General features: G+C 41.9%; 6 protein-coding genes across 6 annotated transcripts; 2 read left to right on the forward strand and 4 right to left on the reverse strand.

Moving 5' to 3' along the window:
• Window positions 1–2,173: 2,173 nt before the first annotated feature.
• Window positions 2,174–3,046, forward strand: PCOAH_00051870 (nmda1-like protein; the record flags this gene model as incomplete). Its single annotated transcript, XM_020061967.1, has 1 exon — window positions 2,174–3,046. One exon carries the CDS (start codon window positions 2,174–2,176, stop codon window positions 3,044–3,046), a length of 873 nt encoding a protein of 290 aa, XP_019917697.1.
• A 1,168-nt stretch (window positions 3,047–4,214) lies between these two features.
• PCOAH_00051880 (Uncharacterized protein) lies at window positions 4,215–5,084 on the reverse strand (the record flags this gene model as incomplete). Its single annotated transcript, XM_020061968.1, has 1 exon — window positions 4,215–5,084. One exon carries the CDS (start codon window positions 5,082–5,084, stop codon window positions 4,215–4,217), a length of 870 nt encoding a protein of 289 aa, XP_019917865.1.
• Window positions 5,085–6,746: 1,662 nt separating this feature from the next.
• On the forward strand, window positions 6,747–7,160 carry PCOAH_00051890 (Uncharacterized protein; the record flags this gene model as incomplete). Its single annotated transcript, XM_020061969.1, has 1 exon — window positions 6,747–7,160. The coding sequence occupies one exon, from the start codon at window positions 6,747–6,749 to the stop codon at window positions 7,158–7,160; it is 414 nt and encodes a 137-aa protein (XP_019917560.1).
• Window positions 7,161–8,098: 938 nt separating this feature from the next.
• Window positions 8,099–9,274, reverse strand: PCOAH_00051900 (RNA binding protein; the record flags this gene model as incomplete). The annotated part of the gene is made up of 1 exon (XM_020061970.1): window positions 8,099–9,274. One exon carries the CDS (start codon window positions 9,272–9,274, stop codon window positions 8,099–8,101), a length of 1,176 nt encoding a protein of 391 aa, XP_019917630.1.
• A 1,307-nt stretch (window positions 9,275–10,581) lies between these two features.
• Window positions 10,582–11,670, reverse strand: PCOAH_00051910 (Methyltranserase; the record flags this gene model as incomplete). Its single annotated transcript, XM_020061971.1, has 1 exon — window positions 10,582–11,670. One exon carries the CDS (start codon window positions 11,668–11,670, stop codon window positions 10,582–10,584), a length of 1,089 nt encoding a protein of 362 aa, XP_019917513.1.
• A 658-nt stretch (window positions 11,671–12,328) lies between these two features.
• On the reverse strand, window positions 12,329–12,889 carry PCOAH_00051920 (Uncharacterized protein; the record flags this gene model as incomplete). Its single annotated transcript, XM_020061972.1, has 1 exon — window positions 12,329–12,889. One exon carries the CDS (start codon window positions 12,887–12,889, stop codon window positions 12,329–12,331), a length of 561 nt encoding a protein of 186 aa, XP_019917867.1.
• Window positions 12,890–13,260: the final 371 nt, after the last annotated feature.

Below are 13,260 nucleotides of genomic sequence, written 5' to 3' on the forward strand. Positions count from 1 at the left end.
GTTGCTACTCCATTTCCTCTTTGCACCACGATTGTGTGTTCCCACCTTCCACGAGTGGTATTGCACCAACGGGGGGAAACAATCCCAAAGCGTATTTTGCCAGCACGATCTTAACACCTTTTATATGCACATAAAAATTGCCTAGGGTTGTGGTGACGCAACCACAACGGTGACCACACGCAAAAAAAAAAATCCTTCCCATTAGATAATAAATAAAAAAAAAAAAAAAAAAAACCTCCTATTTGTCACCCCCATTCAACCATAAAACATCCAATCTTCCCCAACATGTACGCCCAACCTGTTAACGTTCGCAAAACGAATCGACAATTTAATTAATAACGACCGTGTAAGGTTTGTTAAAATGAAGGCTGACCCATAAGGGTGTAATCTATTCACCGCGTCAACCGTATGATATAGCAATATAAAGGTACACACATTTTGCTCGTATTTATCTCTATGCCCGTAACGGGCACACAGTTCGACTGCACGCATTTTTGAAATATCTGCCTTTTCGTGGCGAAAGTAGAAAGGGGGGGGTTACACTGCGATGACCAGAGCGTTTGCGTCACATGTTCAGGGTTTAGGGAACGCACATCACAGGAGAAAGAAAGTTCTATGCATACTAATCATATGCACACGTAATGTATGCATTGCCTTTGTAAAATATGGGGTTGCTGCGCGAGGCGGGAAGCCACATGGGAATTTTCCTCTGCTTATGCTTTATGGGGAGGATGGGCTATTATCTCCACTACTTACGTAATAACTTCATCACGTATATATAAGTAACCATTTGAGGAGGGAAAAAAAAAACATTTTACAATGACAAAACGGACAAACGTGTTTGATTTTTTTAGGGCCCTTCAAACCACGGGGCGCGCACTAAGTTATAACACTTCCCCTTCTCTTTTGCTTTTTTCTTTGTCTTGCCCTGTGCACGCACCTCCGCCAAATTGGTGAACTGTTGAACTGATATACAGATAACATATTATTTTTTTTTTTTGCCCCACGTGGGATGGGTAATTTTTTCTTATTCACCCCTCAGCGCAGCATAGGCAGTAAAATGTACTACGCAGACATGGGCGCACAGCAGTAACGCAGCGAGGTAATATTTTGGGGGGTAAAACAAAACTGACCATTTAATTGCTGCGTCAAATTATCCCCACGTTACGCGCGAAAAAAAAAAGGGGAACTGCACGAAGGGCAACGTACAAATGAACGAAAGGGCCAAAATAAATTCATTATAGTAGTAAATGCCCAGTCAAAGGAGCAAATTTATAACTGGCAAATCCGCAATTTGGCAATTCCCATGACCACGTTTTACCTGGAGGGGAAGGGCCGTTCGTCCGTCCGTCACTGCACCGGCCAGTGCCACAAATGAATAAATAATGCATACCCCTCCGTAAAGTAAATGCGAATTTAATTTTTTACCTTTCCTTCCCCCTGCGATTTTTTTTAAAAAAAAAAAAAAAAATGCCATGGAATTTTTTCATTTATTTTTTACTTATTTTTTTATCAAGTTCAAACTTTTTACCTGAACAAAAAAGCTGTTACTGTTTATAAAAAAAAGAAGAAAAGCGAAAACGTAAATTTTTGGCTATTCGCAATTAAGTCAAACAAAACGCGAAGAAACGAACGAGCGAACGAACCGAAGCAGATTTTCCTCCATCCAAAGTAGGGGGCGAAGCATTATTTTATGCGTTTTGCGTAAATTGTACGTTCGTACGTGAACACAAGGTAGGCACATTTTGTTCATTTTTATACGTACCGATCCCTGCGTACAGGGTCATGTGCGCGCGGGGGCGAAAATGCGCCAGGGGAACACACGCATTTGCATATATACGTATATATACATATGTATATACCTACGTAACGCATGTACATCCTCATACATGTGAACGTTCCCGTCCCCATCGCTATCCCACCCCCGCGTAATGCAAATTTCCCCAAAAAAAAATAAACAAAGAAAGAAAAAAACAACCGTGTGTCACTGCAAAGCTGCATGTAATCCCCATTCCCCAATTCACCACCCCCAGGAAGCGTCAATCCAGCCGCAACGACCCACCAACACGTGTGTGTTAAACGCGCGTAAATATTTTTATAATAGCATATATAAGGACATACCTGCGCACCTGCTCGCCTGCCCATACTAGCGCAAGACCCATCCAACTGCAACATGTATAACAACCAGAACGGAACGGCACCCCCCCCAGCCAACGGGGGCCAGAGCTACGGAGCTGTGTACAACCACGGATCATCCTACAACTACAATTATGGACAAGGAAAAGGAAACAATGAACAAAAGGGATACTACTATGACGCCCCCACGAGGGCAACAGCAGCCAACGGAGGACTGTACGACGAATTCTCCCTTAACGAATTCTCCTCCACCAAGATTAGACATGGCTTTATTAGAAAAGTATATTCCATATTATCCCTCCAGCTATTGATCACCTTTGGCTGTTCCGCATTGGCAGTTCTGTACCAACCATTCAACACGTTCATTGTGACGAACTACACTCTCTTCTTCGTCCTAGGTATCATTTTAAGCTTACCTATAATGATAACCTTGGCTTGTGTCCCCAATGTAGCCAGAAAATACCCAAGCAATTATTTCCTGCTTCTTTTAATAACCGTTGGTATGACCCTAATTGTAACCTTAGCAAGTGCCAGAACAAACTCAGAAATATTTTTTTATGCCTTTGGGACAACTTCTGTTGTGGTCGTAGGGTTAACTATCTTTGCTTTTCAGACCAAATGGGATTTCACCGGATGGTACGTTTACCTCTTTATGGCCTTTTTAATATTAATGGTGCTAGGCATTGTAGGCATTTTTGTGCGCAGCAAAGTTTTTAACCTAGTCTTTGCAGGAATTAGCGCCTTCCTCTTGTCCATTTCGATCATTGTGGACACGCAACTCATTATTGGGGGAAAACACAAAAAGTATGAATTCTCCGTTGATGACTACATTTTCGCCACGTTGGCCCTCTACATGGATATAATTAATTTGTTCCTTTCCATCCTTTCCATTTTTTCCAACGCGGAGTGATGAGGTGCGCCCATTGGAGTGGGTACATACCGACCAACTAGCCGACGAACTAGCCGACCAACTAGCCAGCCGACTAGCCTACCGAATGATACATGTGAAGCTATGCTTACTACACTATGTTATATACATGTATATATATATATATCTACCCATTGTATATAGCGTAAAATAAATATACTGAGTTTAAAACCTGCCGTTCCATACCACTCCCACCTCTGCGTGGGTGTCTATTACCCCCCAAAGAAAAGAAAAAAAAAAAAAAAAAAAAAGTGAACACCCCACTTGCGTATGTGTGTATGTACATGTGCGCAGTGGCGTGTGTAATTATACATCTGCAAACGTCTGTTGTATTTTTACTTTTTTTTTTTTTTTTTTTTTTTTTACGTTTTAAATATATAATTAAAAACTTAATTTTTAATGTATAAAGAAATGCATGTTTTCATGTAAAAAAAAAAATTGATATAACGATATAGAGGGGGACGAAATTTTCCTTCCAAGCCCATTTGGAATGACCACCGAGTGTTCACCTTTACGAGCAATCGAAGCGAAGGACTGTGACCCACCTACCCCTCCACCGTCTGCTTCTTCAATTACATCGCCAAAGGGACAACCTCGCCATTGGTCCACTGCAACATGGGGCAGACATGCCAAGACAGAACTAGGTAGAACAACCGAATTGACGGGCACCCCCACGTACGTGTTGTATATGTACACCAGAAACATTTCCCTTGGGGATTATCTTTTTTGAACGGGTCATGCATTTTGGTGAACTGTTCAGGCAATTGGGGGATTTTTTTCTTTACTTCTTTACCAAGGTGAGTGCACACAAATAACGTGTTTTCTGACTTTTCCATATTTACGAAAAAAAACATTTACTGAGTAAAGGCGAAGTGTGGGCTAAACAGCTTTCTCGCTAACGTAGGATCACATACACACGGACATTTCCGCCCTGCACAAAAGGGGTGGCCATTTCTGATGGTCTGCTTTCGAAAGGTATATCCCCCAAGAAGAAAAGTGCACAACGTGCGCAACGTGTGCAACGGGACAAACACGGCAACAGCTCGTCACCGAAAATTTTGCCGCTCACGTCAGGGGCAGTAAACAATTTTGCACAGGGCAATACACACCCACACGAGAATGCATGCGTGGAGCGTGCCACGTTTGGCACCTACGAAATGTACCCGCTCAGTTTTTCCCACGTGTTTTTTATATTAAACTTGGGGGACTCCTCCACGTTAAGCAAGTTCTTCCTGTTGTTGTTTGCTTCTTCCGCGTCGATGGATTGGTTGCCTGTGTCCGTGTCTGCTTTTGCTTCGGCTTCCGCTTCTACTTCTCCCCTTGCCGCCTCCTGCGTGAGCGAATTTGTAGCGCACAACTCGGGGTCTGCGCCCTCCTCCATTATGCTCTTATTGCTTCGTACGGCTGTGGGGCCAATCGAAGACAGTTTCCTCTTGATCAATTCGGACTGGCTGCGCTCGCTTAGGTAGGCCTCACTGTCTCCTGCCTTTCTGAACCTTTCCTTATACTTACTAAACAGCGAATCCTCTGCATTATTTGTCTTCTGTACACGTCTGTAGTCTAAATTTTCGTAGCTAACGAACTCTCTGGTTATTGTTTTTTCTTGCTGACTGGGTTGGGGGCTTGTTATAGGGGATTGTCCCTCTTCGTATTTTCCTCCCTCGTCGTTTCTCCCTCCGTCCACGTTTTTTTCCCCATCAGCAATGTTCAAAAGTTTGTAGACATGCCCTTTTAATATGTAGTACAACTTCTTATACCAGGGGAGGTGTCCATACTTGGAGTTCTCGCATTTGAAGCAGGAAGAAAATTTCGAGTCGTTCAGTTTATTTTTCCATTCGATTTTTTTAACGGTGAAATAATCAAATGTGTCCTTCTTCGTTTTTTCATATTCTGAGCACAGTTTGTCCAGCCAATTCATTTCGCTCTTTTTCTTCTTGGCAATTTCCTCCTTTTTCCTCAGGTTGAAAACTGCTGTGGATTTGTCCACGGAGTAGGCGTAGAGCTCGGCTATCCGCTTCATCTTGGCGTGCGCGGGGTGAGCAAGCGAAAAAACGAACAAATGTACAAATTCACAATATCACAAATTCGCAAATTTACAGATAGACAAATCGACAAATGTACAGATCGAGTGACAAATTTCCTGCGCTGAGATATAGAACTGCTTCCAACTGAGAGACAAAATGAAGTGTTAAAAACAACGGATACTAAAAACGTTTGTATTTTGCATTTTTTTTATGAACAGTCAAAAAAAAAAAAAAAAAAAAAAGCCATAACTATGTGTTTTCCATTTGAAGATTTTTTTTTTAGAGCTAACCAGATAGCTATTTTTTTTTTTTTTTTTTTTTTTTTGCACTTTTTGCGGACAGAAAAAAAAAAAAAAGCTCTAAAAAGGTAATCGCGTTTTACACCAATTTTCTTATTTACCGAGCCTACAAACTGGGATATAAAAATGGGGAATAAAATCAGATCGTGTCATGCAAAGACAGGTGGTGATTAATTTCCACTATTCCTACAACTGGTGTGCCACATACTGACCAAGTTAACATTAGCAACACCCCAACCTTTCAGCGAACTGTATTCTCCACTGGGAGTAAACGACAGTGAAATGCACAAGTGCACACAGAGACCCGTGGTGATGCCCTTTTCAACGTAAAAAAATTTGATTTGCCTGTGGGGAGAAAAGATCTATTTTTTTTTTCCCTGTGTCACAAGTGGTAATACCCATGCTGTTGCATTTTACAACGTTCGTCACAGACGTCTTGACCTTTGTACCAACGTTGCTACAGCAATAGGGCGGCATGTACTAGGAAAACGAGAGGAACTATTAAAGGGGGTTCTTACACCAAGCAGAATGTGTTGTCCCTGTTCATGCTTTTCCATAACGCCAGAAACGCTTGCCAACGTGGCATGGATCGCCCCTTTTGGAAAATCATCCTCTCACTGGTTCGCTAACTGCTTAAAAAATTTAACCATCAGTCCATGGAATAAAATTGCACAACCGCATATTACCACGTCGCTAAACCTGGTGCTCATCACCCTCAGGGAATTTTGCGGAGCTCGCAAAAAAAAAAAAAAAAAAAAAAAAAAAAAAAAAAATGAACTCAAATCACATTTTGTCATAACAAATAAAATTAAGTTAAATTAAATTAAAGTGACATTGTGACGGTTCATTCTTCAAGGGGAGTTCGGCTTATACACCCACATTATGGTGGCAGTTTTGAGAAAATCAATGGATAACCCTTTTTCCACAGAAAAGCAAAAATATGAACAAGTTAAGAAGGGTGCCACAAAATCGCAGCTTCTCTTTTCCAACAAATTACACTGAAATGAATATGCTGCTTACAAAAGCCTAACGATATGGAGATACCTTCATAAAATAAACTAATTTTTTAAGTTGCTTTTATGTGTACGTAAAAACATGCAGAACTTTCCCCCAGGTCGATTTTATCCAAGGGCACGATATTTTAATACTTGTGTAGCGGTAGCATCAGAAAATCCATTTTGTGTTTCCACTGAAAGAGGGTTCTTTTTTTCTAAACAAGGGAAGCGCTCACCTCTGAGAAGAGTAGATCTTTCCTCCCAGTAGAAGAGCATTACCCCTTAATTGTACTCCTTCCGACGTAGCCCATTAGTGCAGGATTTGTTTCCCCCCCTACTGGCTTACCCCTCATTTTAGCCCGAAATGACCCTTCTCAAGCTAATATACGTAATAGTGATGCCGCTTGGCATAACGCTCCTTTTGTCCTGCCTGCTGAAAATAAGATTCCTAGTACAGTTCAGTTATTCATTTTGTCGCAAACAAATTGGGGACTCCCCTATCAGAATAGTCTCCCTAATTTTACTCCTAAACTTTATGCTTTTCATGACCGAATCGTATAAATTGAAATATGGCGTGAACAAAATATATAACCCGAAGGAGGCCATACCGGGGCTGTCAGATGAGTACTACAAAATTTACAAATGGAGACATGAGCGGAACTGGTGGATTGGCCTTTCTAATTTGTGCATATGGTTAATGTTGTGGAGGTCAACGGGGATAATAAATAATTACGTTAAATACTTGGAGAACAGGAAAACGCAGATGCGACTTCTATGACGGGGGAGCATCAATTTCGGAGAGAAGTGTTACACGTGAAAAACCGGCAGGGAAAAGTTTCCAAACGAGCATTTACCCCTCCCCCTTGGGCTTGGTACATTTTCGTTTTGTTATCTCCCCCTTCTCATTTTGAACGCACACTGTGGCGCATAACGAGCGAAATGGGCCTCAAGCAAATGTTTATGTATCTCACGTTTTTCGTTCTTCCATATTTCATCCCTTTTGTACCATTCGTGTACCTGTCTTTTTCTTACCCGGCACGCATCCCACATTTCTTTTTTTTTTTTGTTAACCATGCTACATGCTTGTCTGTGTGCACAGCTAGCCAAAATGGCAACAAGGGGAAAAAAAAATTTTTTTTTTTTTTTCCAATTTGGCACATTAGTGGTACATATTACAACGGTGGGAGTCCCTGCATGAGGTAAAAAGAAATATGCACTGTTTCCTCTATTTGTACTTTTCCCTTTATACATTAGTTTAACGTACGAGTTTGCAAAAGTTGTTTTCACTTCAAACTTGGTGAAGCGGTATGATTTATGGCCAGGTGATACAAAAAAAATATATATATATTTTGTATGACCTGGTCAGGCAAAAAAAAAAAAAAAAAAAGCTACTTTACTAACTGGCTCCGCTGCTCGACCAGCCTACCACAAAATTTCGCTTAATTTTAAAAAATCCCAAATGTGCAAAATCCTAGATGGATGAATGAAGTTCGACCGAAGGGTGTCGTGAGGATACAATGCAAAACAGAGCAAAGCAGCGTAGCGGAACGCTTGGCCTCGCTCTCCCAACAAATGCCTCCCTTGAAATGTGCAGACGAGGGGGGGAGGCGAAAAAAGTGTGCTAATTTTAACAAAAAAAAGAAATGTGCCAAAAAGGGTAACGTGACAACGTGACAACGCTGAAAATGTTTACAACGGTGGCATGCCGGGCGGTCGCTACTTGCGCTGCTCCGCCTCGGACGGGCGCATGGACAAATAGGGCGCGGAGTTAGGCGCTTTGGGATTAAAATTGTAATTCTGATAGGGGAAAAACATGGGCGGAGCAGGCACCGTCATCCCGGGCGGTGCCGGAGCATCTGCTTTGTTATTTTTCTTCATAAAGTTCACATTTCTGTTGTTTTGCCATTTGTTGTTGTACCACCCATAGGGGGCAGCCCCGGCAGGGAGTCCCCCTGGTGGGGGGGGCACAAATGGCCCAGCACCAGCACCCCTGGGCATTACTTCTTCCTGGAGAATAACAGTTAAATTGGATCCATTCAATTCGAGGCCATCTTTATACGTCTCTGCTGCTTTCTTTGCAGACTGTGCATTGGCATACGAAATGAACATTTTCGAATCCTTAGGGATCATTTTAATTGATTTAATTTCACCAAATTTTTTAAAACAATCTTTTACATTGACTTGACTTACAGCTTCGCTAATTCCATGGATACAAATATTGTTTGCCATAAATCGGTTATCCTCATTTTGCTTTTCATACCTTGTGAGTATTTTCTCAGCCAACACATCATTTTCTCCAGTATACCTACTTTTAATATTTTGATTGCTTAGCGATTTGTCTAAGTGTATTTCCTTATGAAGGTAAGGACATTCTGCTCCTCGATTACATTCATTTTTTCTCCAAAAACTACAAACCCTTGCCATGTTTCTCTTAAAATAAGGATCCCTTCTCCTCAATTTTGACAAATCCAAATTCCCTCGATCAATTTTGTTATACGTATTGGTATCAAGATTTTTTTCTACTTGTTCGAGAAAAGAGTTTCTATTCGTTTCATTTTCTGGCATAGAGACAATACTCGTTTCGAGAAATTTGTCCCTGACTTGTACAGGTAAATTATATTGTAAATCGAATAAACATGTCTGGCATACATTTTTCACTTTTGCACACATGTTGCAAATAATTGTTTGTTTGTATCGAGACTTCTGCCCCGGTTTCCACCTAAACAGGGTGAAGGGGTTATTGCAGATTTTGCACTCTTTTCCATTTTCTTCTTTTATTAATCGAACGTATGGGTTTTCTCCTAGGCAGGTTTCACAAAGGATGGGCAGTTCTGCGCTTTCTGCTCCTTGCTTCTTCACGTCCGCCCTAACGTTGTGTCCGTATCTGTCCATGTTGCGTGAAGTGTTTATAATAACGGTCACCCGCGTGTTGGCTGGACTGATTTGCCTATATACACGTTATATGTCACCATAGGCGTACCTCACTAGGTCCCACGCTGTGTTGACTGCGTCCCTCTACATGGCCACGTTGCTCTCCCAGCATCGCAATTTTCTTCAGTACATATCTGGAAGAACGGGCAGCGCTGTTCGGGATTATATAGCCCGTTTATAACCAGCCATTCGGTTATGAGTAGCCTGGCCGATCAACTACATATGGCAATGTCCCGTAAAAAAAGTGACTATGTGGGTAGGCTACATAAAATGCTGCTGTGGCGGCTAAGCGAGAAGGTGCCTCCTCCAATTGGTCGCTCGATCAGCCCTATAAAGTAACTCCCACGTTATGGCGAACTGTACATAACTCAAGCAGAAGAAATACAAAATGCCGTATCCACGAGCAACTTTCGATCACTACGTTATTAAGAAAAAATGAAGTGAACCTCCCTCGGCGCGTTAACACCGCGCGGTCACCTTCGCCCTCTTAAAGGATGGCAACAAACCGCAGGGGCTGCAAACCGTTACGTTTATTTTTTGAAAGAGGAGAATTTACGCATTCGCAAAATGGGGCACGCCGCACTTGTTTAGCCTAAGCGGCACTGTTCAGGTGATTCCTTTTCGTTTCCGCTTTTTTTGTTTTTTTTTTTCTTTTCCCTATTCCTCTTCGCCGCGCCCCTCCGAGGGGCTGGTCCGACTAGAGGCTTCCTTTCCAATGCCCTTTTTTCAAATGGGGGATTTAAAATATGGGAAAAAAAAAAAAAAAAAAGGACTGGTCAACGTCAAAATTTGAGGCATTTCAACAACAAATTCAAAATTTACGATTCAAAAAAAATAAAACAAAATGACAAATTAATTTACGTGATGAGTTTATATTTGCAAACAAATTAACAAACGGAGAATTACGTTGTTTTTTTTTCTATCCATTTCTGTGTCCCTCCTTACGCCAGCATAGGATAGCAGCGCAGTCTACGTCAAAGGGAGTGCTACATGCCAATCTGTTGGACGACATTCCCCTCACGGTTTAAACGAAGGTCCATTTTGAAGGTCACTTATTTTTTCCCCCACGTTGTACAAAATGGGGTATATCCCATGTAAGTCCCTAAACGTGGATGTTCCTTCCTTTCCCCGCAGTGCACAACGGACGTGTTGGAAGTGTGCATACGGACCTATGCACAAACTAGCGGACAACGCAAAAAAAAAAAAAAAAAAAATGCAAAGAGAACTCCCTATTTTAACTGCACCTTTTTATGTAACAACCCCCCGTCCTAGCGCTTCCTAAAAATGGACTGCACCCAAATTCGCTTCATCTCCAAATTTCGTTTCCTATTCTTAACGATCCTAGTGATGTACCCATTTTGCACTTCCTCAAAAAAACCATTTTCGCAAAAAAGGTTCCGCAGTTCCTCCGTTTTGAAAAAGTACACAAAGGTTTTATCCCCGCGAACGTAAAAATTTTCGGACATTTTTTTTTCCTTCTTGTTGGCAAATCTCACTTGTGCTAAATCGTACAGTCCGTAATCGCGTAGCAAAACGTAGCCTCCTCTTTTTAAGTACCTGTACGAATGGTAAATAACATTCTTCATTTTCTCAGGTTGTACTGAGGACAAAACGTAAATGAGCAGAACGATGTCCACGGTCCCTACGTCGCACACCTCCGTGGAATCTCCTTCGGGGGATGTTATGTCCACTACGCTCGTTTTGATTAAATTTCCCATTTTTCTATAACGCTTCAGTTCGAAAATATCGGAACTGGCGTCTTCCTCTTCGGAGTTGTTCTCCTCCTGAGTCACTTCAGCGGCATTCGTTGGGACGTCCTCCGTTTCCTCTACGTCGTTGCTTGCCACGTTGTTTGTCTCTTCCCCCGCCGCCCCCTTCAACTGCTCATTCAAACTGACCACCCGGTTCCACTTCTCATTCAGCAGATTTATTGCATTTTTCGAAAAGTCTATCCCGATGCAGTTTAAATGATCGTACTGCATTAGTAGCGGTATTAGCGTATTTCCGACCCCGCATCCGATTTCCAGTACGAGCTTCTTCTCTTTGCTACTCCCCACGTGTGTTGCGCCTTCCCCACCGTCTTCTATAGCATCCCCAGTCTGCTCTTCATTTATGGACGTCTCTCCCCTGAAGATGTGGTCGAACTCGATTCTTATCCACTTCCTATCTTTAAAAAAATTGGTTTTGTAATGATGGTAAAACTTATCCCAGTTCTTTTTCGTCTCACTTATCAGTTTCTCCTTCTGGCACTCCCGCAGAACGCGCCGATTGCTTTCAATAATTTTCTTCTCATTTTCTACTGCTTCTTCGGAAAGGGTAAAATTGACTACAATGTCCGAATCGAAGAAGGGTCTCATATTTCTTGATTTGCAAATTTGGAGGGGGGCACAAAATCAACATAGCTGGCAAACGGAAGAAAAAAAAAAAAAAAAAAAAAAAAAAAAAAAAAACACCTGACTTGTTCATACAAATTGGTTTCAATTTTGTTCCGTTCTGCTGTTTTTTTTTTTTTTTTTTAGCTAGCCATACTGTCAAATTGTTGGTTACGCCCCATTACAAGCTTGACACTGAGTTTACAATAATTTAACTTCCTTCTGTGAGTTTCTCCCTCACAAGTGTTGTAAAAAGGGCTGGTTGAGCAGAACGAATTTATACCTCTGCGTATTCGCCCTTTCGGACGTTTCGTGGTCCCTACGTTGCAACAGAAACGGATTTTCCTGCGTTGCGCACATGTTTTTAATTGGGTTAACATTTGTCAATTTCGATATGGGGTTCCTTCCACAGCGGGCACATTTACGAATGCTGTCGCGGTAGGTCTGTGGGTGTTACGGTTATACTTCCCACTCTTTAATGATGCATATTGTGGAAAAAAATTATGGCAGAGCAAAACAAAGCAGAGTACAGAAAAAGATACGGATAGCAGGCACTACCTCGCCGGATATACAAAGCCACGCGCTTATAAAGACAGCTGCTAATTCATCGACCCTTGCAACAACCATTACCCTGAGGGGACCTCTATTTGTAAGAGTAAACCTTCACGTAAACGATGTTATCTGACGGATCCGCTGCTTCCCCACCTGTTAGCAGTATTAGGATGACGTTTTTTTTCACGCTACGTGATACCCGCAACATGCGAATGAGGTCTCTAATGATATGGTCTGTACGCACACCATACACAGCATAAACCGCGTGAGTATATTCCTCACCATCTAGGTAAAGTAAAAAATGTGCTCCATAAATATCTCCCTCTTTGACAATGTAACCTGCCTTCTCGAAATAGCTGACATACTTTAGCAGCGATTTGTTTTGTCCTTCGTCATCGATACACAGTTGAGTAGTTTTCCCCATGTGCATCTTGCTACCATCTGGTTTCTCACGTGCAAAATTCGTTTCCCTTTCAGTGTGGAACTGCAAAAAGTTCAGAAACTCGACCTGCGTCTCACTGTCGTAAAGGGCACCATCGCAGCTGCACTTTTTCGAATTTTTTTCCACCGTGTCGATGACGTATTCGTCTGCATTCCCCTCGTCGATCTCCAATTCGTAGTGCTCCTTTTTATACTCGTATATTATTTTCATTGCGCCGTGGTGGGGATTCCCTTTCGGGGATTCTTCACGGAGGGGCCATCCCTATATAACACGGCGGGGTACATTCGTGTGTGCAAAAACTGCATCAACAAAACCACCTTTTTCATTTGAAACAATTTGACTTCCCATATGCTCAAGCATTTCTCATCCTTGGCAACGCTGTGAAGAATTTTTCTGCCCTTCTCATGAGCAAAACATTTGGGCGGGGTACCAAATGGACCCGTTTGCAATTTTCGCAAAAATTGTACATACTCAGTGGTAACGAATGTTCTGCCTATCTGTGGCGTTTTTTTTTTTTTTTTTTTTTTCTCCCCATGCGGGTAAGGTAGCGCGAGTGTTACCCTAAATGAAGGTTCGCAAGG

This window comes from Plasmodium coatneyi, chromosome 14, assembly GCF_001680005.1.
Source record: "Plasmodium coatneyi strain Hackeri chromosome 14, complete sequence".
NCBI classification, from domain to species: domain Eukaryota; phylum Apicomplexa; class Aconoidasida; order Haemosporida; family Plasmodiidae; genus Plasmodium; species Plasmodium coatneyi.